The sequence below is a fragment of the Eumetopias jubatus genome, unplaced genomic scaffold (assembly GCF_037043125.1).
Source record: "Eumetopias jubatus isolate StellerSeaLion01/CBP00866 unplaced genomic scaffold, mEumJub1_p1.0 scaffold_9, whole genome shotgun sequence".
In the NCBI taxonomy this organism is placed as follows: Eukaryota; Metazoa; Chordata; class Mammalia; order Carnivora; family Otariidae; genus Eumetopias; species Eumetopias jubatus.
Genome location: NW_028274815.1, coordinates 140,345,069 through 140,371,589, shown reverse-complemented (window position 1 = coordinate 140,371,589; position 26,521 = coordinate 140,345,069). Strand labels below are relative to the sequence as shown.

Here is a 26,521-nt window from a genome sequence, read left to right as displayed (position 1 = left end):
TCACTGTGGGCAGCACGGGAACCGTCCTGGCAGGAGAGAAAGGTGGGCAGGTCTGAGCCAGACTGCAGCAGCCCAGCCCTCCTGGCACCGGGGACCCGAGCCCCCCGGGTCTCAGTGTGTCCAGCAGAGCCATGAGCCTGCTGCTAGCAGGCTTCTCCTCCTCGGGGCGCTGCTCCCACGTGCCTCCTGCCCTGGCCCCTTTACCCACCTGGGTCAGGTGCCCACGGCGGTGTGCCCCTGGTCTCCCCTCCTGACATGCTCGCCCCGGCCGGGGCCTCCCTGGGCTCTCCTGGCTCCCCCACATCTGCCCACGGGCTTGTGAGGTTCCCCCAAGGCCCATGAACCCCCTCATGCCTTCATCCCAACCAGCCAGGAGGCCCTGCTCCTTGGGCACCTGCACTCTCTGTGCTGCACCCCCACCTTGCAGCTGCCCCTTGGGGCTCCCCCTCCCCGCAGGGTGGGGGCTCACCTGTTCCTCCTGGGGGTCCTGGAGGCTCGCTCCCTTTCAGCTGAGGGCTGCCCATGTGACTGAGGGCTCTGGGCTCACCTGAGCAGAAGGAGGGCATGCTCGAACCAAGAGGTACAGAAAGCAATGCTTTCCTTTTCCTTCTCAGGGACCCTGTTCTGACTGATGGGAAGGTGGGTGCCTGAGCCCTAAATAGACACTAGCTATTGGCTCCGTGGCCAAGTCGGGGAGGCTCAGTGGGGGGGGGGGGCTCATGACAGCATGTGCCAGCCTTGTCAAAGAGGGGGTACTCACCCCAAAGGCCATGTCTGGGGAACTGTGATGGGCTATGGTGGGCAGGGGGTTCCCATGAGTGAGGCCCTCAATGCACAGCCTGAGGTGTGAGGCAGGACCCCTCCCTGCCCACAGCGCAGTGCTCCAGCCCCACTCCGCCCCTCTCCTTTCTCCCTGATCCAGGCCCACGAGCTCTGTCTCCCCTAATCAGCCTCTCATCCATCTTAGCACCTGAGCCGTGACCAGCACTGCAGCCCCAGTCAGATGGAGGGATGCAGGACAAGGTCGTTAGACCAAGCCTCCTGCTGCATCCGAGCATCGAGCATCAGGCATGCGAGCACGCGGGAAGGAGGGCGGGGGGAGGGACGGCAGAACAGCAAATGGCCCTAATCTTGGGCATCCTGAGAGAATGGGGAAGGGGCCCCTTTGGGGACCCCAGGAAGCCAGGCAGTGTCCAGTCCTGCCCTAAGTGACCTCTGTGTGGGCTCAGGGGCCCGGGGAGGGTGGGGAGCCCAGTACCGGGAGAGGGGCTGCCAGGGCCCCTAGACCCTCCCCATAGGGCCAGTACCTCCGTTCACCGGGCGGGGGCCAACATCTCCCCCTTCTCCAGGGAGCCGGGTCTCACTGAGTGTGCCGGGGTGCCTGGGGGCCTCCCAGATGGGCCTGGGGGGCCTGGCGCTCTCATGGAGAAAGGAGTGGAACTTCAGCACATGAGCTGGGGGTTGGGGTGGAGGGGGCATCAGCAGGGTGGGGCGCAGGGCACAGGGGGCCCCCACGTGCCTTCCCCCCTTGCTCCACGGTGCATGGCCAAGGAGAATGGCCGGGCCAGGCTGGGCCTGCCAGTGACGAGGCGCCCAGGCTGCTGTGAGCACAGAGGCTGCACGGGGGGCATGGGAGGCTCTGGGGTCCTCACGAGGAAGCTACACCACTCACTCTGGATGGCAGACTCGCAGGCCTGGCTCAGGAGCTGGTAGATGGTGGCCAGGGACTGTGGCTCACCCTGCAAGGGAGGATGGGCCAGTGGCCACGTTCCATGACCAGCGGCACGAGGGCCGGTACCTCCCCCGTGCTCCCCAGGAAGTGCCCGGACCCCAGACAGGGGCCTACTCACCTTCTCTCCTCGCTCCCCTTTGGGTCCTGGCAGCCCCTGGAGTGGAGGAAAAGGGGGAGAATGACAGAGAAGTAAACCAACAGCAGAGGAGATGTGCTTGGACCCCATCCTGGCTCCCCTCTGGGCAGGCGAGGGCTGCATGCCAGGCCTGGGGTTGGGGTCGGCGTCTCCTGACTCTGCTCCCGGTGGGGGTGGGGGTGGGGGTGGGGGTGGGGGCGGGGGTCCCACCCACCTGGCGGGAGGAAGACCAGGGAAGGCAGAGCCTGATCCTAGGGAGCTGGCTGCAGGGAGTCCCCAGTGGACAAAGGGCCTTCCGCTAGCAAGCCAGCCAGCCAGGGAGGCGGGTCCAGAAGCCCGCCAGGCCTGTACGGAGTGCGTCCCCTCCCCTGGGCCTGCCTTCTTCCCTGTCCCCAGCTGGAGCCCCCTCCTTGGCTTGTAGGCCCAGGTCTGGCCCCACACCCTAGAGCCCACAGCCCCACCGTCTGTGCCCCACCTGTCCTGGGTCTGGGGTTCTAGCAGGGGCAGCTCCGGGCTCCTTCTGCTGAGCCCCAAACCCAAGCTCTTTGCAGGCCTGGCTTTACAAAGTGGCCTGATCGGTTGGGAGGGAGGAATTTGCTCACATTTGCCTCCTGTCTCCCCATTCCTGGGGAGGTGGTAGGTGGGAAGCGGACTTACCGTGGGCCCCACAGCCCCCGGGGGTCCTCTCTCCCCTCCAGTGCCCCTGGCCCCCGCCGTGCCCTGGAAGCCCTGCCGAGGTGTGGAGGGGCGGTTGGCTGCAGGCCCCGGACAACGTGGCCCCTCCTCCCTCCCGCCCTGGCTCCCTGTGGTCTGGGTCCCTGCGGCCTTGGACGCACACCAGATCCTTCACTCCTCCCAGCTTCCCGCAGGCTGAGCCTCATCGCCCACCTCAGCGCTGGTCCAGGCCCCGTGTGCAGGGCAGAGCCCTGCCCGCCCCACCCCTCAGCTCCGATTCTTCACTAAAACACCCCCTGGCTCTGTTCCAGCCGTCCTGAATGTGACCATGGTCCTCCCCTCAGCCCCCACCCCCGCCCCTGCCCTGGCCCCCTGGCGGCCTTTTGCGGGACAGGCACCTGGCCGAGGCCACCTTGGGCGCCCCCACTCAGAGCAGCAAGGACCCGGCTGGCTGGGGAGGGCGGGTGCTTCTGAGTGAGGCAGCCGAGAGGGAGAAGGAGGCCCGGGTCACGTGCTGTAGCCAGCCTCAACCCCACCCTCCCCAGGCAGCCCCGCAGCCCGGGCACTTTCCTGCCACATGGATCTTGCACAGGGGTGCCTGGGGCTGTCCAACCTGCCCGGGGGAGGCAGGAAAGACCCTCGCACAGTGTGCGGCAGGGTCCTGGGCACAGGGCGGTCCCGTACGCCCGGCGGAGCTCTGCACGGTCCCAGCCCAGGAGGAGAGGCCTCCCCGGGTCACCTCCTCCCGCTGTGGCCTGTGTTGTGTTCAGCCCTGAGGAGATGGTGGGAGACCCTCGAAGGGCAGGTGGTGCCTACCCTCGGGCCTGGAGGTCCAGGCAGGCCAGTGCTCCCCTCCAGGCCTCGCATTCCCTGAGGGCAAAGGGAGGGGCAGGCTGGGGTGGGGAGGGGGCCCGGCACCCCTACACGCCCTCCCGTGGATGCCCATGTGGCCGCCACAAGCGGACACACAGTGACCCGTCCCTGTGAACCTGTGCGGCACTCTGAGAGCCCATGAGGCCAGCCCAGCTCAGGGCCCGCCTCCCCGCCCCGGGCAGTGACCACAGCCCCCTCCCCACTGGCCAGGCCACCACCCCCTCAGCCTCTGCCCAAGACCCTCCCGCCGCTGGCTTCTCTCCCACCTTTGGTCCCTGGAGGCCGACCTTCCCGGGGGCTCCCTGGTGACCGGGATGGCCCTAGAAGGGAACAGAGATGGCTGGCCAGGCCGAGGCCAAGGTCTGAAGCAGAGGAGACCCATGGCCCCGCCCATGCCCTCCCTGCCCACGTGCCCTGAGTGGGGTCTGATCCCACTACCTGCAAGCCCGGGAGCCCATGGTCCCCTTTCTCTCCTTTGACCCCTGGCGGACCCTGGAGAGGAAAGAGACTCAGCGGCTAGTCTGTCCCGGAGGAAGGGGGCGGGGCAGCACAGAGGAGGGTGAGGGGGGGAAGCACCTACCACAGGTCCCTGCACGGTTCGGCCCTGGGTCCCTGGGGACCCCTGCTGCCCTCCAGGACCCTCAGGCCCCATCTGTCCGGGTGGCCCAGGCTCCCCCTGCAGACGCAGGCGGGGGAGGGGCTGAGAGGGTCTGGGGGCCCCCCCGCAGCCCCTCCCTCTGCCCTGTCAGTGACCCTCCCGGGCCTCCGGCTGACTTTGGTACCAGACCCGGGCTTGTGCAGAGGCATCTTCACCCTCACTGCCCACTCTGGGAGGGGTCCTGCTGAGACCCTCTCGACTGCCAGGAACAGACCGCGCCGCGGCCGCAGGTCTCGGAGCCCGGGGACCTGCTCTCCCTTCCCGACCCAGAGGTGTGCAGAAACCAGCTTGGCAGAGCCGGCCCGGGCAGGCCCGTCACAGACTCAGCCCTCCTGGAGCGTTCTCCCAAATCGCTAAGGGACAGGGGGCACCCGCTATTTCCACCGCTTGGGATTGCGGGGCGCGGGGGGCTGAGAGAATGCCTTCAGGTAATCTTTGTGAATTAAGCATATCAATGTACCAAACTCCGTAAAGAAAACTGAAGCTATTCTCATGTGTGACTATCGGCGAGAAAGTCCTCAGGACGACATCGGCAGGCAGAGCCCAGCCGCACATCACGTGCGTGGGAAGTACCCAGTTTATGCAGTTCAGGATTCAGGAAGACACCAAGATCATTCACCAAACTAACAGCTCCAGGAAGAAAAATTATTTGGCTGTGTCCAAAGCAGCAAATCTTACTTAATATCCACACTTGAGTTTTTAAATCTAATAAGGTAAGAACACACGGACGTGATAATCACACAACCCAACGCATCCATCTCTGCTCCCGAGCCTGCTCTGCACAAACACTGGTGTGTGGCAAACGTGGTCACAACTCACACGTGCGGCTGATTTCCATAAAGTATACTGCGCTCCCAAGAATTAGTAAGAAAAGTACCCATGGAAAGCGTTCAAAGGACATTTGTCCAACAAGAAAATTCCAGCAACTTCCACAGGGTGTTGGAGCTGCTTTAGGAGAAAAGCCAGTTAAAACGGTGTCAACACAGTTCACCCGTCAGAGTGCTCAAGGTCAGAGACGAGATGAGATTTGTGATTTCTGGGGTGGGGTGGGAAGCTGGCCGCTCCCTGGGGAGGGCACCTTGCTTCCAGTTGTGGGGCTGACTCCTGCATTCTCATGAAAGGTAGGGTCCAGCCCCACAGGACTCCCTCCTACTCACCCTGGGCCCTGGGAAACCCTGCTCTCCTGGGGTTCCGTTCCTTCCAGGGAGGCCCTGCAAGGGCAGGGTCAGGGCTCAGCGCCGTCCACCCGAGGGCCCCACAGCATTGCCCTGGACTGCAGTCCCCAAGTTTCGGTGGAGAAGGGGAAGGGTCTTTCGGGGCAAGAGAATCCTAGCCCATCCTTCCCTCCCACAGCCTCTTGGTAGAGCAGACTCCGGTTCCAGCAGGTCCTGGTTCAAATCCTGGCCCCCGTCTGGCGTGGACCGCTGAGCAGAGCCAGTGCCTGATGACCGACATTCCAACCGCAGGCCCCGCCTCATGGGGGGTCCAGGGCCTGGAGAGCCACCTCCCAGGCCCCACAGTGAGTACCCAGGACAGAGGCCACCCACGTGGCTATGACTCGCCACGCCACCACCAGCACAGGGCCGCACTCCCACGGGGAAATTGGGGTTATGCTGGATCCCCAGACAGGGGTCAGCCCAGGGGAGGGCAGCTGCGGGGTGGGGGGAAGGAGAGGCTGGGTGGACGAGGCAGCTGGGGGACGCAGGAGCACGTCCCATCTTGGAGGCAGGCTGGGACAGCTGCTCGGTGCTGTGGCAGCAGGACGTTGCCGAGAGCCCTGGTCAGCCCAGGGGAGGAGAGGATGGACTCACCGGAGGTCCCTGGGGCCCCGGGGGCCCAGGGGTCTGTGAGGAACAGGTGCAGGTGGAGGCAGATGGGAAGGCAGGGCAGGTCTCTCCATCCTTCTGGGGGCAAGGAGATCCCACTCATTAAGTGGCCCCCTAGCTGTTCTCATCTGACCTCGAGCTCTGAGGAGCCACAGACACCTGGGTTCCAGGACGCCTGGGAGGCTGGGAATGAGGGCAGGGACCCCACCCTGGGCGCCACCCCCCAGGCTGCCCCGCCCGGGCTGTCTCCCAGTCCCTCCCAAGTCCCGAGCGTGGCCAAGCCCGGTGTGGGTACAGCATGAGGAACTCTGCCCACACCCGCAAGGTGCGGAGGCCACCCGAGTCTCTGGCAGTCCCTCTGGCTTCGCCGGATGAGCGTCTTCCTGGCCCGCTGGGTGCACCCTAGCTGTGCCCACAGAAAAAGGCAGTGCCACCCCTGCCGCTGGGACTTCCTGACACGCTCCAGCCTGCCTGGCCCCCAGGGCCTCCGGGACACTTGCATCCAGCTGCCCAGGGCTCTGGCTCTGGCCCAGAGGCCACCTCCTCCAGGAAGCCTGTCCTGATCTCTGCCAGCACCGTGATGGTGGACATGCCGTCCACCCCCAGACTCTGGGACCCTTGGCGGGCGCTAGGCCCCCGTACCGCCGCAGGGAGCTCGCAGCACATGTCTTCCTCCGCCCAGGACTCGCTGCACACGATCTGCAGCATCTGGAGCTGGAACTATGACACAGAGCAGGGTCGACCAGACGAGGCTGCGGTTCCGTGGCCCCGCTCCGGCCCAGCCCAGCAGGACAAGGTCCATGCTCACTGTGGCTGAGCTGCTCCGGGGGCCCCGGGCCTTGGCCAACCTCCCCAGCATCACGAAGCCCGCGGCAGGTGGGCTGCCCGCCTCCCCGATGGGCCTCTCGGCCACCTTCCGGCAGTCCACGTAGAGCCTGACCTTGGAGCGGCCCACGGCCACATGCACCTGCCGGACACCAGAAAGGTTCCCCTGCAGCCCCAGCCAGGGTGGGCACCCGCCTGTGCCCGCAAGGCCAGGCCAGACAGCAGGGCCCAGCACCTGGGGGTCAGGATCCTAACTCCACCCCAGGTCTCACGAGGCCTCAGTTTCCCCTTTATAGAGTAGACCAAATCACACTTGTTGCAGACCCCTCCCAGGGATCTGTGGGACCCAGAAAGGGCTGGATGCTCTTTGACCCAAATGAAGACATCTGTCTAGAGGGGACCGTGGGGCAGAGGCTCGGACAGGCCAACGTGACTTTCAAGGAAAATGGGGGGGAGTGGGGGTGGGGCGGGGCGGGGAGAGCCTGTGTGTGATGGGCAGCCTGCAGTTGGGAGGCAAGCACGTCTTGCGGGTCCTGTGTGTGGGGGGGGCCTGCTCCAGAACTTGGGGAGCGGGGGCGGGTCTCGGGGAGGCGCACTTTAGTCTTTCAGGAACCTTCCAGGACCTTGTGGAAGCTTCCAAAGAATATCCTCCTCACTTCGGGCAGGTCAAAGGTGACCTCTTGCAAGGTGGCCCTGGGATCGTGGTTGAAGTAGGTCAGAGACTTCCTGCCAGCTGCAGGGGAGGGGTGGGAGCACGTGAGACCCCCAGAGGAGAACGGGGCGGCCCCACGGTCGGGCAGCATGCAAACGCACCCCAAGCCTCAGGGGCCCAAGCTGTGGACGCGGCTCCTATGGGAAGCTCCAGCCTCCCGCTGAGCCTGGGGCATCCCTGGCCTGGCCCGGACGCAGACCTCCTCAGGACCCACGGACCTGGGCCCACCAACCCTCCCTGTGGACTGACCATCCAGCAGGACCCCCAGGATGGGCTGGAAGTCCTCGGCTGTCATCTGCCATAACGCGAAGCTCTCGCGGGGGGTCTCAGGCAGCATGCGCAGCAGGAAGACCACCGTGTGCTCTGGTGGGGGGGCAGCCAGCTGGAGGCCACTGTTGGAGCACAGGTGGGGGGTGACTGGAGGCCTGGTTGGAGGTGGGGTCCCGCCACCCCGCAGACCCACGGGACTGCAGGGTGGGGGTCCACGACCAAGCTGGGCCTCTCCTGCCTCCATTCCCCAGTAGTAACATCAGGTATGTGAGGGACAGAAGCGCCCCCAGGCTGGTGCGGGTTCAGTGAGACACGCCCTGTGGCTTGGACCACAGCAATTGTTCAGGGCACTCCTGGGCAGGGTCCTCCAAGACCCCATCCTCCAGGGGCTCTGCGGGGGCGGAAGGGGTTAGGTCATGGGGGCCTGGCAGGAGGGTCTCTGGGCCTGTGTCCTGGGGTCAGGAGCCCACAAGCCCACAGGCAGCTCTGCCCTCAGGAGTTGCTTCCACGGACCCAAGCTTGCTGGAGTGCTCAGAGTGGGCAGGCGAGGGGGGGGGGGTCTGTGCCAGTGCCCACTGGGGCCTGCTGAAGGGTGGGAAGGGCAGGGAACAGGGTGTTAGGTCACCCAATAACATTGTTCCTAAAGGCCTACAGCCTCGCTCTTTGCCCTTCATTTGCTCTTAGGATAACCAAGAGCCCAAAAGACCCAGACCTGCCCATTCCTGTGGTTCTCCAAGCAAACTGACCCCAGGGCCTTGGCCGGCCTGCTCCTTCTTCCTCAGTGCCCTTCCCTTTCCCTATTGTCTCCCTGGTGGCCCTTACTTGTCTGCCACTTCCCTGGGGAGCCTTTCTGACCCCAACACAGGGAGGGACCCCTTCTGCTCTTAGCAACCTAGAACCCCTCTTGTGGCAGCTATGATGGTGGGGGGACACCTGTGCTGGGTGGCCTCGCCTGGGGTGGCTGATCGCATCTGGAGTGGGGGCCACACCAGCAGAACCGTCGACAGCGAGGGCCTGGGAAAGTCTGCACTTGCAGAAAAGGGACAAGCATGGCAGAGCCGCCATTGTGGGGCCGCCATCCAGGGAGGGTAGACCTTGGGGCCCTAGACGCTCAGAGCAGCCTGCCCCGATAAAGAACCGCAGATTCAAGCTTGGCCGGGAGGAAGGGGCCACCGGGAAAGGGACCGGCTTCAGCCACCCACACGCACAGGGAGACCCATCACCACCTGTCACGTTAACGTAGGAGCAGGCTGGGCTGGGCTGGAGGAAGAGGACCGTGGAGGAGGAGCTATGAGCTCAGATGGGAGCAGACGGCACCTGCCGTGGCCACGCCCACCCGCGGCGCCCGCCACGCCCACGCTGGGGAGAAAGGCCTGAATCCTAGCAGCTTGCGGGAGTGTTGTGCAATGGTCTGCTTCGTATTTTTCAAACTTCCAGCACAAAGCATATGACGGTGCTGATAACGTGCAGCATCTTCACTCTTCACAAGAAGGGTTCACAAGAACCCTTCACAAGGAAGGGTTATGCAGTGCGTATCACAGTTCCCGTTTGATTCAGGATCTCTCCACAAACAAGGCCGGGCGCTTGTGAGCTTACGGGAGCCACTCAGCCTTGCTCACGGCGGGTCATGGGGTGGCCCCTGCAGAGCCCCCGGCTGCTTGCAGATTTGCCTGATCCACGCCCACCGGGACGCGGGAGTTCTCAAGGGACACAAGCTTCTGTGCAGAAGTCTGCAAGTCTGATCAACGCTGGGGCCATGCGGGAAAAGGACCCGCCCGCGGCCTCGTTCCACCCACGAGAGATTTATTCATCTGTAAAACCCCACCTGCTCAGGGGAGTCCCTGGTCGGCTCTGGGGGCTTGAACCCGCCACAGCCTCCCCAAAGGGGCTGGGGGGACATCACAGGGAGGATGCGGCCACCCACCCCTGCTCTGCACCTGCCCCCTCTGGGGCCCAGTCCACCCCCAGCCCCCTACCTGGCCCGGCGGGTCAGTTGAGCATCCTTGAAGAGCGTGAAGGTCCTGGCACAGCTGAACGCCGCGCGCTCCATGGCAACACCACGGATGGAAGAGTACTCCTTCTCCACCAGGCCGAAGGCCGCCATGAGGTCGAAGCCTGCGTGGCCACGGCAGCAATGAAGGGGTGATCAGAGACTTGGGGTGAGGGAGGGAGGGAGGGGCAGGAGCAGGAGCCGTACAGGACGCGCAGATGCGAAGACAGTGACCGTGAAGACTGCCGACGGACGCACACTCAGAACCTGCAGGTGGGTGGGGGTCGGGCGCCCGGGGCCCCCCACTGCACTCCACGGGTGACCCCACACCCAGTAGCAGCCAGGGTGCCCAGCAGCCGGCCACACCACCCGCCCTGACTCGGCGGGTTCAAGGCGTTTGCACCTCCTCTGACGTTAGGGGCACCGCCCCCGCTCCGGGCAGATCTCCCACTCACAGGTCAGCCCCATGTCGGGGGGCGTCCCTGTGTGACCCCCGGCCCTGGCCCCTCACCCAGCTCCCGGTTAGCAGATAGCCTGCAGGAGGCCGTACAGGACCCAGGGCCCCAGCCTCGTCTCCGCGTGGCCATGGCCCAGCTGTGACCTCGACAGTGACGTGAGAATAAAGGCCTGGCCAGCCTCATGGGGAACCCCCTGCAAAGGTGAGAGTCCTGCCTGACCGCCTCTACCGACCCCGTGACCCTGGTGCCCTGTCACTGCCCCTTCATGGCGGGTGGGGGTCCCAGGCCGCTTCCCCGGGAGGACACGACAGGAGGAGGAGGAGGTACAGGTGGGGGATGGGGAGGGAGCTCAGCTGTCACGCGGGGGGTCCTACCTGGGAGGGGGCCATCGGGGCTGAGGGCGGGGCAGGCTGCTGGGAGGCAAAGGGAGTCTGGGTCAGTGGCGAGGGGCCTTGCCTCCACCTGGGGCCCCTCGCGGCCAGGTGGGTGCCCTGCCCTCAAGTCTACGGTGCCTTAGAGCCACGTCCTCACCCACACACGCTTGCGGGTCTCCAGGCTTGCGGTCCCCACACCTCGGACGGGATGGGGAAGCGACAGGGATGGTGTCCTGCTGCCCCGGGGACAGTGCCTGGAGGGTTCTCCCATTGGGTGCTGCACGCCAACACAGGCCACCCAACGTGTTCCAGGCGGCAGGGCCAGGGAGATGCGTGGCTGTGGGGACATGCTATCCTGGGGCGTGTGCTGACCTGGCCTGACCATGCAGGCTTACTCCACGGCCAGGTGCACAGGAGGTGCTCTGAAGCTGTCCGTGGGCCAGTAAAGGCACCACGGAGTAGGGAGGCCCCCATCCTCAGAGGCATTCAAGTGAAAACTAGATGACCCCGTGGAGGGACACAGAGGGAAGCTGGAGTGGCCGAGCTGAATGGCCTCTGAGGGTCCTCTGCTCTGAGCGTCTGTGATTTTCCAAGAAAACCAGCATACAGCCACAAACAGAATCAGCAGGAACCTCTCTGCTGGGCCCTGGCCTGTGGGTGGCCATCCCCCAAGGACCACGGATGTCCTGTCCATGAGCTTGGTGCATCGAGGGAGGCCAGCCTGGGCCCCCCTAAGTAATCTCCCTGTGACCCTCGCCTGCCCTGTCTGCGACCTGCATTCAGCTGGCCCAGGACTCCCGCCGGGCTGGACATCTGCCCTGACCTCCTGGATGCAGATATAGGAGAATTACGAGCCCATTCCGCAGCTCTGAGCCCCTGCAGGCAAAGCTCCAGCCAGGAGCCCCCAGTCGCACCAAACTGCACCCGTTTTATTGGACTAATATGGTCTTAACCCTGGGTTTAGTGGTTGCACTGCTCCATGGGGAAGGTTTCAGTGGAAATCCCAATCCCCTTCTGTTAGCGCCACAGGGCTGGGCCGTGTGCTGAGCATGACAGACAGCACATCCTGCTGGCAGGACTCCAGCTGAATAGGCCCCCAGGTTCTAGGCTTCCGGGTGCCTGGCTGGGTCTGCGGTCCGGCTAGGGTCTGGCTTAGTGTGAGGGTCTGGGGTCCAGCTGGGGTCTGCCTGGGAATGAGGGTCTGGGGGCCTGTCTGGGGTCTGGCTGGGCTCTGGCTGGGAGTAAGGGTCTTGTCTGGCTGGGGCTTGGATGGGTGTGAGGGTCTGGGGGTCTGGCTGGGGTCTGCCTGGCAGTAAGGGTCTGGGGGTCCAGGTGGGGTCTGGCTGGGTATGAGGGTCTGGGGTCTGGCTGGGTCTGGTGGTCTTGGTGCCCACTCACCCGTCTGGCCTGTGGCAGACACTGGCATACTCTCCCCTGCTCCATAGACTGCCGAGACCAGGACCCTGTATTTGGTGGCTGCCAGCAGGTCGGGGAGCGTCACGTGGCTCCTGGGTCCTGGGACAGAGATCTGGGAGGGAGGACACAGTCACCTAAGCCTCCCTCCCCTCGGAGCATCTTTGCTCATTTGGGCATCTCTGCTCTCATTTGTTTGTGTCCTGCCGGGGAAGACCTGCCCCCCTCAGCAGACAGGGTAGGCCGTGCCTCCCCCACTGCGCCCGGGACCTAGGGGCCCATGAGGGGCATGGCCTCCCTGCTCCACCAAGACCCACCGACTTCTCGGGTCCCGAGCCCGAGGCCAGCATGTAGGTGAGCCGGTAGCGGAGGACGTGGCCGCTTGGGGGGGTCCAGCTGACCCGCAGGCTGCTGGGCGACTCAGAAGCCAGGGCCAGGTTGGAGGGTGGGCTCCGGCGTGCTGTGAGGCAGGCAGCACCCGGGGGCTCAGAGAGGGTGGCCAGCACGCCCTCCCACCGCGTCCTGCTGCCCCTAGCCTCGGCACGGACAGGACCACTGGCACAGGTCAGCCCCAGGATAGCCTAGAGGGTAGCCGGTGACGTGAAACCTCGGCCCCCCCTGGGAACACCTGCCAGGAGGGTTCGGGGAGAGCCTGCTGACCCAGCGGCCAGGCCATAGGGCCAGGCACTCAGGGAGCTGTCGACGGCTCTGGAGTCTGGGGTCCCTCTGGGCTGTTCCTGCTCCTCCCACAGCTGAGGGGTGGAGCAGGGGTCACCTACCAGGGCTGTAGCGGAGGGACACTGGGTCGCTGCGGGCCCCGTCCCTGTAGTAGGCCAGGATGGTGATCTCATACTCCAAGTGGCTTTGGAGGCCAGGCAGGACCGCCACGCCCAGGTTCCCTGGGACAGAGATCTGCAGAGGAAAGGGACAGGGGTGCACCCCCCAGACAGGTGTCCTCATGCGGGCCCCGCCTACAGGCCATGGGGAGGCTGGTGCCCCTGGATGAAGCTCCAGGGCCTCAGCTCTCCCGGAGCCGGGGGGCAGGAGGGTGGTCTTCCTCTCCCCACGCCACACCTCACGGGCCTTCCCGTCTCCCAGGGGGGTCCACTTGATCTGGTAGACGAGCACTCCAGAAGCCGCGGCAGCTGCCCACCCCAGCTGGACCTCGTCCCCAGGGAGCTCTGTCACCGAGAGCTGGCTCGGGCTGGGGACCTTCCCTGGAGACAGAGCAGGGACACTGAGGTTGGGGAGGCAGGGCCTGGACAAGCAACAGCCCTGAGGAGGTGGCCGCTGCGCCCCACTGGGGCTCATAGGGGGCCCCACATGCCCCCGCCCTGGGCGACTCACCAGAGATCTGCCCCCATGCGCGGGAAGGAGGTTTCACTGTTGCGGGACCACACTTGGGGATGGCTGCCCATGGGGGGCAGAGGGGACCCCAGACCCCACACAAAAGCCATGCCCATTCCTCCCCTTTCCCAGCGCCCGGCTGCAGGCTGGGCACAGGCCTTGCCTCTTGAGGTGCCCCGGGTCGCGCCCTCCAGGGCCCCATGCCCCACATCACATGTGTCCGGGTACATGTGAGCCCACCTAGCTCAGCACTGCGCATGGCAGCACCTAGGCCGATGTGTTTAGCTTGAACTATCCATCGGGGGAGGGATGAAGCCACCCTGGGGACCCCACCCGAACCTCAGCCCCTCACGTGTGGTCAGGCGGCCGGTCAGTGTGGAGGAACCGCCCACAGGGTAGAGGCAGGTGAGGCGGACAGAGTACGTGGTGGAAGAGGAGAGAGGGCCCAGAGTGGCCGAGCTGGCGTTCCCAGGGGCCTCCACCTGCAAGGCAGACAGGCCACGTGGGGGCAGGCCTGGAGCCACTCCCCAGACCAGGGAGGGGTCAGCCCCGGCAGGAAGGAGACCCCAGCCTGGGAGGTGCACTGGAGGGGGTACCCACCACACGGGTGGGGCCTCCTGGGCCCTTGCCCGCCCCCACCCCCCCCAAAGAGCCTGGCTCACAATCCCCCGTACCCTGCACCCCGCATCACAGATGTCATTTATGTGTATTTGTCTGATTCCTAGCTTCACACCTGCCCCTTCCCTGCCCCTGCAGACTGGGGCCCCCAAAGGCCGGGATGGAGTCGGCTCCACAGCAGGCCAAAGCTGGTGCCTGGGGGCTCCGCCAGCACCCAGCAACTGTGAATGCAGCGTGTGGGGGGGTGCTGGGGGTACTGGCCCCCTGTGTTCACCTCGTCCCCGCTGGACCCCAGGTCCCCCAGCGGCCCCCCAGGCACTCTCACCTGCCCGGAGTGGCTGCCGTCACTGGAGACAAAGCTGACCCTGAACAGGCGCACGGGCCTCGGGATGCCCTCCCAGAACACGCGGACTGAGTCGTGACTCACATCTGAGAAGCCGAGGTGTCTGGGGGGCACCAGGGTGGCTGTGGAACACATCGTAGCCTCAGGACCAGCCAGCACCCTCTCCCCAACTGGTTAGGGGCCACCAGAGGGGCCTGGGTTCCCCCACCTGGTGGAAGGCTGAGAGGAGCCAGAGCGGGGCATTTGCCCTGGGGGCAGCAGCCTGTGGGGTGGGGCACTCACCGGTCCTGGCACGGATGCCCCGGGCCTCGCTGGCCTCTGTCCCTTGCAAGCTCTGCACCCAGACATCATAGTCTGTGCCAGGCTCCAGGCCGTCCAGCAGTGCCTCTGGCTGTCCCACCCGCACCTGCAGGGACGTGGCACTCGTGCTGCCCCTTGCCCACCCCATCTGCCTCCCCGATCACCCTCCTCTGCCTCCCCTCCCAACTGGCCTCGAACCTCTCTGCCCTCCTCCTGGCCCGGGGGGAAGGCCGGCGAGCATCGCACCAGGTACTGTGTGGCCCCAGCCGAGGGCTGCCAGGCCAGGCGGATGGTTCTGGGGGTCACGGCAGCCAGGGTCAGGGCCTGGGGCGCAGGCAGAGGCGCTGGGGGAGGGGGGACACTTTAGGAATGCAGCACCTTGCAGAGACTGTGCACACACACCAGGGGGGCCTTGCTCAAATGACAAAGGGCCCAGGTAAGTGCAGACCCTGCGGTGGGTCTCAGTGGAGACAGAGGTGGGAGGGTGGGGGAGGCCCACAAGCCAGTCTGACCCAGCCAGACTTCATTTTGGGCTGGGTTTCCAGCTGACAGCTCTGGGGGAACACAGCCACCTGTGGGTTTCTGTTTAAGGTTACCTGCCCTGAATGGGGGGGGTGCCACGTCCCCAGGTTAGAAACCCCACAGGAAGCCACGTATCGTGTGGCCCAGAAATGGCAAATCCATGCAGACAGACACAGACTGGGGACTGACAGGGGCTGAGGGGCTGGGGGCAGCAGCTCGGGGGTGCAGAGCTTCTCTCCCGGTGAGGATGATACTTGACAGTCGACTGTGGAGACACCCGGGGACTAGACTGGACGGCTGAGTCTCACACTAACGGATGAGTTGCACAACGTGGGGATTATGTCTTAAGAAAGCTGTTGAAGGGGCTCATGGCAGGTCAGAGAGGGCGAGAGCTCCACAAAGGCTTGAGAAGCTCAGAAGAGGACACCGAGGGTCAGAGAGGCCCACAGCAGGTGGGCTGAGACCAGGCCAGCCTTGGCACCACCCCTGCTAGAGGGAGGCTCCAAGGAGGCTACAGATAGGGTAGCCCTGAGCCCGGCCCAGCTCCACCCCACCCACCTGTGGTCACAAGGCCCCGCAGGCCCTGGCCGACCCCGGCCTTGCCGACAGGGAACACAGACACCAAGTACTCGGTGCCGGCCGTCAGGCTGTGAAGCTCCGCGGACGAGGTGGGCCCCTCCACCACCACCTAGAACATGAGCCACAGCAGAGCCCGCAGGGTGGGCGCAGGGGTGGGGAGTGCAGGGGTGTGGGGTGCAGGGGTGTGGGGTACAGGTGCAGGGGGTGCGGGGTGCAGGGCTGCGGGGCAGGGACAGGATCAGCTCTGCTGGGGCTGAGGTCAGCCCTCGCCTCCCACAGTGACCTTGGCCACCAAGCAGCCACGGAAGGTGGGAGCAGCACACACGCTCCGTCTCTCCCCTCGGCTTGCGGGCCGCGGCCCGTCTGCTAGGCCACCCCCGCTGTGCCCTTCTTCCTCCATGACGCCACGTCAGGTGCAGCCCTGACTCACCTCCCGCGGGGTGCCGCCCCTGGAAGGCCGCCACGTGATCAGATACTTGAGCGGCAGCTGGGGGGCTGGGGTCCAGGACAGCTGGATGCTGGAAGAGGTCACCTGGGTCACGACCAGGCTGCTGGGAGTGCAGGCGGTCTCCGGGGCCGGGGTGCCGGCGGCCGGTGGAACTGTGGGTGCGAAGGAGGACAGTCAGGGGCCCAGCAGGCAGCCTGCATTAGAGGCTCTACCTACTCTCCCCGGCGGCCACTTCCAGAAGGGACAGGTGTCCCCCAGGCTGCAGACACCCTCAGAGCCCTGAGAGCCAAGCGGGGTGGGGTTCAGGGCGTCCCATCCAGGGGCCACAAGCGTCCCCTCCCTTTGCCCAGAGTGGCCGGGCAGGGCCGCAGCCGGCGAGGGTGACCCCGCTCACCGGGGCCCCGGCTCCCGCCCTGCACCTTCTGGCAGATGAGGCGGCTGAGCAAGCCGGCCAAGGTGCCGAGCTGCGGGAAGTCCTGCACGTTGTGGACGGTGATGTCCAGCGGTGGGGACGCCAGGAGCTGCAGCTCAGCCTCATCTGCGTTCTTCACGCCTGCTCACGGGGGGGTCTGAGGACGCACCTGACCCCACCCACCCGGCACCGTTGTCCCATCCCACACGCACGACCACGGGCCCCCGGCCTGAGTCACCCAGCCGTCGGCAGGGGCCTTCCCAAGCCCGGTACCCAAGATCCCACGGTCCCCGGAACTGCGTCACCCGACAGGCCCTCCGAGAGACGGCGGCTGGACGCTGGTACAGGAGGGCTGGGCTCCCAAAGGCCCTTGCAGGCTGTGCAGGGCCTGCCTGGGTCTCTATGGAGTTTGGGGCCGGGGGGAGGCCAGTGTGCTTTCCTCAGAGTCCCACACACCCCCAGACCTACTCGTGAACCCAGGGCCTGGGATAAACCATGATACAATGGGATCTGGGCACCAAGGAGGTACTCTGCCCCCAGGAGCCCCCAAATCTGCAGTTCCTTCCCAAGGGACAGAGATAGGAAGTGACTGGTCAAGGGAGCAGAACGAGATCACAGGGGCGCCAGGCGCCTGTGACACCGTGTGTGGGGCACATGCAGAGGGGAACATCCACACATGGCACCGAGAACTCGGGGCTTTGCTTGGGAACCCCACATCGTGTCCCCCCTCTGAACGCCCATGGGTGCTCAGCTCCTCGGAGCAGGGATGGGTCCTCCCTGTGGCACAGACACCACAGGACCCCCAGCCCCGGGGCAAAGAAGTGGGAGTGCAAACTGCCCCCCATGCCGTGAGAACCCCAGCCGAGGGCCGGGGGCTGCTCACCCACGGCAAAGACGGCAACACCCAGGTCCTTGAGGACGCGGCCAGCAGCACGGGCATCGTCCTGGGATTTGCCGTCCGTCACTAGGATCACCACCTTGGCCGCCTCTGGACGGGTCCCCGCTCTGGGCTTCAGGTTCTGCTCCCGCACATGAGTCAGGGCCAGGCCTTGGGCAATCAAGAATCAAGGGCGTGCAGCCCCACGCGCCCCTCCCGGTGCCCTCCCTGCCCAGATGCCACTCCACTGGCCGGGCCCCAGCTCAGGGCCCACTGAGTCAGTCCCGGCCCCGCCAGGCTGGGGGCTCCAGAGGCAGGGACCACCACAAGACCTGGGGCTCTGCCTGCGGGAGATGCTCCTTGGGGGCTGCTTCCACTCGCGGCCCCTCCCGGAAGCTTCTACCCATCGGAGGAGCCACTCGCTTCTAGCAAGCCAGCCTGACGGAAAGCCCTGTTTTCATCAAAGATAATTAAGGGGCGACCTGCTCTTTACGAAGGTGTGAATCAGGCTCAGCACCCACATCACACTCAGCTTGATTTACATACGAGTTTTCAAGTCTGGGAGTCTGACCTGTGGGATGGAGCCAGGGCCTTCGGGACTGAGACCTGGACAAACCCCCCAAGGGCGGGGTCGCTGGGGGCCCAGGCACACCTGTGAACGTGTTTCCCCCCCTGTAGCGGAGGCTGTGGACAGCTGTCACCACCTCCTCCTTGGTGCGGAAGGCGCTGAGGTCCCACTCGGTCTGGGGGTCTCCACTGTACTGAGTCAGGCCTGGGAGGGGGGCAGGTGCTGGGTGCTGAGCCACCCACCCCACACACAGCCTCACTGGGACACCAGGGAGGGCACATGTTTGCACACGGACAGTCACCAGAACATCCCCCTGCCCCTGTGGGAGCCCCCACCTGCCCGGCCAGGCGGGGAGTCAGTGTGTTGGCGGCCGGTGACACCAATCGGCAGGGCTGTCCTTCGGTTTCCCCAGGAGGCTCCGTGCCTCCTCCCCGACTTGCCGTTTCTCAGAGTTGGGCCTCCCATGGGTGCTGGTAGGACTAGTGGGGACGCCTGGGGGCAGGGCCGCAGGGCAGGGGGCTGGTACCCACCGACTTGGACTTTATTTGGCCCAATTTCGAAGGGCTCGATGACGCTGGCCAGGAAATCTTTGACCTGCTGAAAATGACCGTGGCCAATACTCCAGGACCCGTCCACCAGGAAGATCATGTCCACGGGTGTGGGGGGTGTGCAGCGGAACTGGGGGCTAGCTGGGTGAGGAGGGAGGGAGGTGAGGAGCTGGGCCCGGCCCACACCACTACAGGAAGCCCCCCAACCGCTTCAGGCTAGGCTCCAAACCCCTGGGTCTCCTTCCCTGGGGTTGGTGGAGGGTGAGGGGCCATGGGGCTCTGGCCTCAAGTGTGGCACGTGGCCACGTCTTGGGGGCTCCCACTGGACTCAGAAAACCTCATGTGAGCCTTGGTTCATTGTGTCAGCCCTCTGAATGCCCCCAGGGAGGGTTAATGAGACTCCCAGCTGCCTCTCCCCTCCAGTGACCTCGGCAGGGCCAGTCCCTGTGTGTGATTGTCAATGTGGGTGCCAGTGGGCAGAGGTTAGCCAAGGGGGTATTGACTGGGGGGGTGGTCAGCATGGTTGGCAGCTCTGGGCTGAGGCCTCACTGGCTGGGGTGGTGGCTTGTCCTGATGACCTAGGAGCTCTTTAGACACAAAGCCACTGCCTGGGTCTGGGGCTCCCCAAGAGTCTATACTGTCAGTGCCTCCGGGCCGAGTCCCAGACCCAGGACAGGCCCCTCGTGAGGACTCCTGGGTAGCGTGAGTGCAAGGAGACCCCCATCTAATGGGGGGCGCAGCCCTGCCCTCAAAGCCTTGTGTTGCTGGGGAGACCATCCTGGCAGACCCCAAGTCCAATGGGGGACAGTGAGGGCGAGAGAGGGGATGTGTCCCTCTGAGAAGGGAGATACCTCTTTCCATCCCAAGTATGATTGATAGGGAGACAAAGTCAGAGACATCCAGGTCTGGGGGAGGAGGCACGGCCGATAGAAATGTCACACCTGTCTGCCCTGCCCTGGGTCATGCAGCCCCCGCCCCAAAAGCCCACAGAGGCTGGTGCCCTCGTGGTTTTACCCAACTTCTCTGTTGTTCCCGCAGAGCCCCGGGCCTGGCTCTGCCTCTCCAGGTTTACGGTGGGCTGAGAAATGGCCTTGCCCCCCGAGCCCCTGGGTGGGCGCTGCTCCTCGCCAAGCAGTCCTGTGGAGGTCACAGTTGTGTCACCTCTCACCTGCCACACTCAGGCTGGGCAGCAAGGGGCACTGGGGCCCAAGCGCACCCCCAGCAGGGGACCTGTCCCTGTAAGCCTGAGTGAATGCAGGAGAGCGGCAGGCATGCTCAGGAGAAGCTGGAGTGTGAGGTCAGACATGAGGAAGAGCATCCCGGGCGCATGGAGAGCAAACCTTGGAAGGTGACCTACCCTCATCCGACTCTGCACCACCAGGAGTGGGCGGGTCTTGGCTTGGGGACAAGGCAACTCGGGGCTCAGGGTCTGGGCTCCCCACGTGGGAGGGCATGGGCTCCACAGCTGCCTCCAGTGGCATCTGGCCACTCCTGCTCACAGAGTGACTCTTCAAATCCTCAACTGCAGAGAGACGTGAGGGGCTGTCAGGGTCCCCCACCCCTGCGTGGGAGCAGGGCCTGGGGGGCTGCGTGGGGAGGGGGGCCACAGCTCCTTTCCACACACACACAACACTCTGAGGCTGGGTTCCTTGTGCAGGATTATGGACTTACTCACAAACTCCCGCTGTGCCAGCAGGGCCTTCCCTGAGCTGGTGAGCTCGAAGATCTGCACGGTGTAGCCCTTGGAGGGGCTCAAGCCCCCCACCGTGGCCTTGGGGGTCTTGGTAGTCAACATCACCTCCTGTTCCATGTCCCCTGGGGTGGGGGTGGGGAGAGAGATTGAGACCACCAAGGTGGGCAGGTGTGTGTCTATGCACATGCATGTGTGCATGCATGTCACAGAGTGGGTAAATACTCTTGACCTCTAAAATTTAAAAAGATTACCCAGAACTGCTAGTTCAAATTGCCTCTGTCAGAAACAAACACAATTTTTTTCTGAAGTCAGACAATGTCACATAAGGTCATAAATTATTTCCATAAGTTTTCACAACAGCTGGCACTCAATGAAGGGCAACCAGGTGTACAAGGAACAAGAGGAAGTGACAGAAAGTTAAGAGAAACAACAGACAATAGGAAGAGACCCACGGATTTTCCAGACAATGGAGTCAAGGGGCTTTAATTATACTAACTAGTCTGAAGACTTAGAGATAAGCCTATGAATTTGGGTATCAAACTAGAAACAATAAAAAGGAAATTCAAGAATGTAAAAACCAAATGGACATTTTCCAAATGGAAATTCTGGAATGGAAAAACAAAAAACTGAAGTTAGGAATTCAAAGAATGACTTAACATCTTCTTACACATAAATGAAGAGATAAATAGTGGAATACAGGTCAGGATAGAAAACACAGAATTAAGAATGGAGAAATAGGGCGCCTGGGTGGCTCAGTGGTTAAGCGTCTGCCTTCAGCTCAGGTCATGATCCCAGGGTCCTGGGATCGAGCCCCACATTGGGCTCCCTGCTCCACGGGGAGCCTGCTTCTCCCTCTGCCGTTCCCCCTGCTTATGTGCTCTCTCTCCCTCTCTCATTAATAAATAAAATCTTCAAAAAAAATGGAGAAATAAAGGAATTAAAAATATAGAAGAAACAGTCAGAGGCACTGGAACAGGGGGAGGGTCCACATGTGTGTAAGTAGAGTCCCATGAAGAGAAGAGAGAGGAAACAGGGCACAACCCATATTTGAGGAGACATGGCTAAAGAATTTTCCAAAACTGCAAGAGAGTAAGATGCAGACTCAAGAAGCACATGAGTCTGAAGTGAGATAACAAGAGGTGAACACCAAGAATATCAGACTAAACGTGCTAAGAACAAAACAGAAGGAAGCATTGTAGAACAGTCAAGAGGAGACAGAGCAGCTCATGGCTCATGGAGCAACAACTGGGTTGGTGGCTGAATTCTCAAGAAAAACAACAGAAGCCAGATAACAATAAAAAGATTTTTCAAAGTGCTGAAAGCAAGTGCCAACTCAAGATTCTATACCCAGAAACAGCATCTTTCAAGAACGAAGAATGAAGACATTTTCAGACAAACAAAAAAACAAAACGCCAGAGAACTGGCATCCAGCAGACCCAGACTACAGGAAGCATTATTTTCAGGCAGGAAAAAAAAAATCCCAGATTAAGAGACTCTGGAAGAAATAAAGGTAAAGGGTGAATATGTGAGTTGGTCTAAATTAATATTGAATCAATATAACTAAAATAATTAAGATGTGTCTTGAGATTTAATGAAGATGTAGAATCAGCATGCATGGAAAGGAGATAAATGCAACTGTGATGACTGGAAGCCTTGTCTCTACCTGGGGACGGTGATACAGCTGCTGTGTATCCGACCCGCTGACAATGTCCAGGTGATCACTACATGGTGATGGAACCAGAGCTACCAGGCTGACGGAGACATGGAATAAAAAGTGTTCAGTCATCTCATACCTACTCGTAAGACTTCACTGCTCAAAAAAGGAGACACCAGACATTGTGTACCTCCATTTGTGGCACAACAGAAATTGCACAATCACTTATAAAGAAGTCTTGTCAACAAAATATAACCAAACCGGAATCTGACCAACTTCTGGGGTGGAAGTGCCCATCTACAGGAGGTACAAGGAGAGAAGAACGATCTGCATGACACCATGGTGGTGCCGTCAGCAAAACACAGAATTTCAGATGTTCCACAATACCAGCAATCTTTTTCCTTCAACAAACAAACGTCAGATAAAAGGGGAGAGACAAAACCATTTTAAATTGAAGATAACTGGGGCGCCTGGGTGGCTCAGTCAGTGACATGTCTGCCTTCAGCTCAGGTCATGATCCCGGGGTCCTGGGACTGAGTCCCGCATCGGGCTCCCTGCTCAGCGGGGAGCCTGCTTCTCTCTCTGCCTCTGCTGCTCCCCCTGTTCATGCTCTCTCTCTCTCTCAAATAAATGAAATCTTAAAAAAATAAATTGAAGATTACTTGAGACCTAGGAACCACATAAAGTATGTGGATTCTGTTGGGATCTCAATTCAAAGAAATTAAGTGTAAGAAGTATTTATCAGACAAGTTGGAAGATGAGAACACAACAAAATATTTACTAGTAGCTCTGAAATATTTTCAGTTTTTAGGCATGCTAGTTGTACTGGAGTTATTTCCGAGTCCTTCCCTTTAGAGAAAACTACTAAAATATTTATAGACAGAATTATATGATTATACGACGTCTTGGATTTGCTTTAAAATAATGCAATATATAAAAGGAGTTGGAGGCTGAGATCACACAATAGTGGCCATATGTTGATAACTGTCAAAGCTACATCATGGGAACATGAAGCTTCATTACACTATGGTCTATTCTTTCGCAGGTGTTTAAATTTTTCCATAAAAATTGAGTTTCAAAGAGGATAAGGAGAGAAAAAAATATATATATATAACAAGTATAACAAAAAGAAAACAAATAGGAAAATGATAGATTTAAATCCAAATATGTCAGTAATTTCATGAAATGTAAATGGAAAAAATGTTTCTATTAAAAGGCAAGGATTAACACCACGGATCATGTGCTCCTTGGAAGGTGCACCTATGGTAACAGGTGAGAGGATGCTGAGTAGACGATGTCACGCAGGCACCGCCCAGCGGAGCCAGCAGCCCGACGATGTCACGCAGGCACCGCCCAGCGGAGCCAGCAGCCCGACGATGTCACGCAGGCACCGCCCAGCGGAGCCAGCAGCCCGACGATGTCACGCAGGCACCGCCCAGCGGAGCCAGCAGCCCGACGATGTCACGCTGGCACCGCCCAGCGGAGCCAGCAGCCCTGGCCGCAGAGGGGGCATAAGGGAAAGCTGACGAGAGAGAACGGGAGCCCTGCACGGCCAGGCTTCTGTCCAGTAGGAAGGTGGAAAGATCCTAGACTTGCGTGCCCCCGGAACACGGCCTCAACATACAAAGCAAAGTTTGGTGAGACAAGCAGAGGAAGACATTTCCAGCACAGGTGGGGATTTAAGATGTTTCTCTTGGTGACTAATAAGATAAGTAGACCAAAAAAAAATGAACAGAAATAGAAAAGATCTGAAAAATAGGATAAGTAAATTTGGCTTAATCAAAATATCAGAAAACTGCCCCCAAGTCAGAAAGGGGGTTATTCTTGGGGGCAGAGACAGGATGGTGATGGGGAAGGGGCCTGAGCGGGGCTGGAGGTGCACCTTTCCGCTTTGGGAGGGGAGCTCAGGCTCATTGGCTTTCTGCCAATTTCTGCAACTACACACTTCTGTTTGCCGGCTTTTCTGTGGATGTCAAACCTCAATTTTTGAAAAGTTTTCTTTTTCTTTTTATTTGGGGGGGGAACAGCAGAAGGAGAAGGAGAGAATCTCAAGCAGACTCCACGCCCAGTGAAGCCTGATGTGGGGCTTGAACTCCTGGCCCTGAGATCACGACCTGAGCCAAAATTGAGCTGGATGCTTAGCCGACTGAGTGACCCAGACGCCCCGATTGCTGAAAACTTTTTAAGATGAGCAGCCAGCATCATGCTGGGGGTGCTCGTGGCCTCTCTCCTGTAAACTGTGAGTTAATCCTGCCCATCAGATGCCAGCTCACTGGCGTGCAGAATTCTGAAAGGGATCCAAGCTCGAGAAGGGAGTTCTTGTTTCTTCTAAAGACACTGACAGCGCCGTTGGCATGAGCTGGATGTGGGCATGGACTTCATAGGCCTTATTCTCCTGCTCCCATTCCCGCAGCACTTGCCCACCACTCACAACATGGGTGCTGGGATGGAGGAGCTGGGCACAGACCAGCACGCCGGCCGCCGGCCCCGCCAGTCACACAGACCCCTTACCTGCCCTGGGCTTCACCTGTACCAGGTAGCCGAGGCTGCCCCCTCCTGACTCCCTCCACTTCATCTGCAGCTGGTCCTCGGGCAGCACAGCCAGCCTCAGGCGGCTGCTCGCTGGGGAGACACGACCGGTGGTCAGGACTGGCCCCCGGACAACACCCAGCAGCTGTGGGGGCCCAGCAGGGGGACACGGGAGAACCTAAGGCCCCGTCTGGGGCTGAAGGAGGACCGGGCCCTCCAAGGGTCCCAGGGGCCAGGGCCACCTGGTAGGTCCAGTGAGGAGACTGCCCCCACCCAGGGAGGCCTGCCCGGCTCTGCGAGGGGTGCCCCCCGCCCTGCCAACCGGGGCCCAGGCCAGCATCCAGGATCAGTAGGAGCAGCCCCACTGGCAACCAGCAGCGTGGAGCCCACATGGCCCCTGCCCTGGGGCCTGGAGCCGCCTCATTTCCCCAGCAGCGTCCACACAGCCCTGTGGGGTCCGTGGCCATCCTGGGAGGAAGAGGAGGGGCAGTAGAGGACTGAGCCCTGGGACACAGCCTGGCCTCCCGGGGAAGCTTCCGGGAGCTCCGTGGCAGGGGTGGCTATTTTTGGAAAAGGGGGACAGAGATGGGCTTCTTCTGGCTGCCCCATGAGAGCTGGGGCACAGAAGGGCAGGGGTGGGGGGCGCCCAGGGCAGACACAATGAGCAACAGCTCACAGGGAGAAGCAGCTGGACTGGGCGTCCGGATGTGCCCAGCGGCTCCTGGGAGCCCCAGGCTGAAAGGCAAGAATGTCTGACGGGGGAGCTATGAAAAGCCATTTGTGAGCGCGACCCCCCCAACTCCTGCTCATGAAGGGCCCTCTGTGTCTCGCGGTGCCTCTGACATGTTGGGGGAGACATTCCCAGCTGCCTTCGGGATCTGCATGTCAGGGGTCCTTGGTGGGGCATGGGGCAGACAGTGGGGGGGCCTGCCGGTGGGAAACCCCCCAGGAGCACCCCCTCACCAGGGTCACCCCCGGGGCAGGCAGCCCGGACATGCGGGCCCACACCCACCCTGCCCTCCTCGAGACCGGGAGACCCAGGTCTGCTCAGAGTCTGCAGGGACCCTGCCGAGTGCGGAGCTCAGTGTGTCCGTGGACTCACTAGTGACTTGGCCCCACTGTGGCATGATCCTGTCAGGGCCACAGGGACCCAGGGACACGCCTGATGACCGCGGCCAGTCTGCATGACAAACCAGCACTGAGGAAGAGTGCTCAGCAGACCCGTGCCTCCCTCCACACGAGGTGTGGCCACGTGGCATATGCCCCTCCACCGTGCACGCGTTCTCAACAGAGACCGTGAGTCAAACACAGCGAGACTCGGGCAGTCGCCCAGGAGGGGAAGCTTCAAACAGTGAGGAGGCAGGTCTCCTGCCCTCACAGGACTTGCCGGGAGCCCCCGGGTCGGCAGCTGCAGACTGGCCTTCCCAGAATCAGTCCGAGCCGGCCCCCCTCGTAGGGAGCTTGGCAAGGATATCCACCACGTTCCACACTGCGTCCCTTCTGGGGTATTCCAAAGACACGGAGATGAGGGTCATTCCCAAAGGGAAGTGATCAGACTGGGTCACAAGACGCTGCTGGGCAGCCTTGTGTTCTCCCTGTGCCTGAAAGTGAGCAGGGAAAGGGCCAGAAGCAGGAGCAGAAGGTAGCGAACGGTGCTCTCCTTGGGGTGACAGGAGGGAAAGGGGGTTTCCCTCCTTACTCTAGACTTGTGCTGTTTGGAAGTTTTACATTGTAGAGGTGTCCTGAAATAATTCAAAATAAAGCATGAATGTAAGACAGAGCTCAGGGCCAAGCGTGTCAATAATTGTCAGAAAGCACACAACAGCATCCCCACGCTGGGCTGACAGCAAAGCCAAAGGTCCCGTAAAAAGCCGCGGGTGGTGCTTTGGGCAGAGGACACAGGTGGCCTCTGGTGTCCTGTCTTTCCTCCTCAAGCACGCCTTCAACTCGAACAGCTCCTGGTGGAGTGTCAGGAGCGGAGGCAGAGGCCCCTCCTGAGTGGGTGGGGCTGGGCACGGACTGGCGCCACATTCCTTGGAAGCACCCCCCGTGTCCTTACCTTGTCCCTGGCCGAGTCCCAGGGCAACACCCAGCCACAGCCAGAGCCAGAGCCCGAGGAGGGGGCACACGGGGGTGCTCAT

General features: G+C 61.9%; 1 protein-coding gene across 1 annotated transcript; it reads right to left on the bottom strand.

The window, feature by feature from the left end:
* On the bottom strand, positions 1-26,521 carry COL20A1 (collagen type XX alpha 1 chain). The gene is made up of 36 exons (XM_088026663.1): positions 26,440-26,521; positions 24,363-24,473; positions 20,176-20,319; positions 19,862-20,026; positions 19,519-19,641; positions 18,487-18,645; positions 18,041-18,160; positions 17,395-17,559; positions 16,485-16,652; positions 16,082-16,251; positions 15,631-15,760; positions 14,749-14,894; positions 14,533-14,656; positions 14,233-14,372; positions 13,642-13,771; positions 13,017-13,159; positions 12,722-12,854; positions 12,260-12,402; positions 11,928-12,057; positions 10,530-10,568; positions 9,684-9,822; positions 7,687-7,829; positions 7,349-7,458; positions 6,709-6,867; positions 6,543-6,620; positions 5,886-5,978; positions 5,232-5,285; positions 3,997-4,092; positions 3,855-3,908; positions 3,683-3,736; positions 3,360-3,413; positions 2,526-2,597; positions 1,851-1,886; positions 1,673-1,739; positions 1,308-1,454; positions 1-26 (listed from the first exon to the last, which is right to left on the bottom strand). Exons 1-36 carry the CDS (start codon positions 26,519-26,521, stop codon positions 1-3), a joined length of 4,047 nt encoding a protein of 1,348 aa, XP_087882789.1.

What these genes read in the sequence shown, in the direction of transcription:
- COL20A1 (XM_088026663.1), bottom strand. Translation starts at nt 26,521, where the DNA reads ATGAGCACCCCCGTGTGCCCCCTCCTCGGGCTCTGGCTCTGGCTGTGG. An exon ending in CCTGGGGGTCCTGCTGGATG is followed by an intron (nt 7,459 to 7,686) that starts GTCAGTCCACAG and finishes CCTCCCCTGCAG; the next exon opens with CTGGCAGGAAGTCTCTGACC. An exon ending in TCTTTGGAAGCTTCCACAAG is followed by an intron (nt 6,868 to 7,348) that starts GTCCTGGAAGGT and finishes GGTGTCCGGCAG; the next exon opens with GTGCATGTGGCCGTGGGCCG.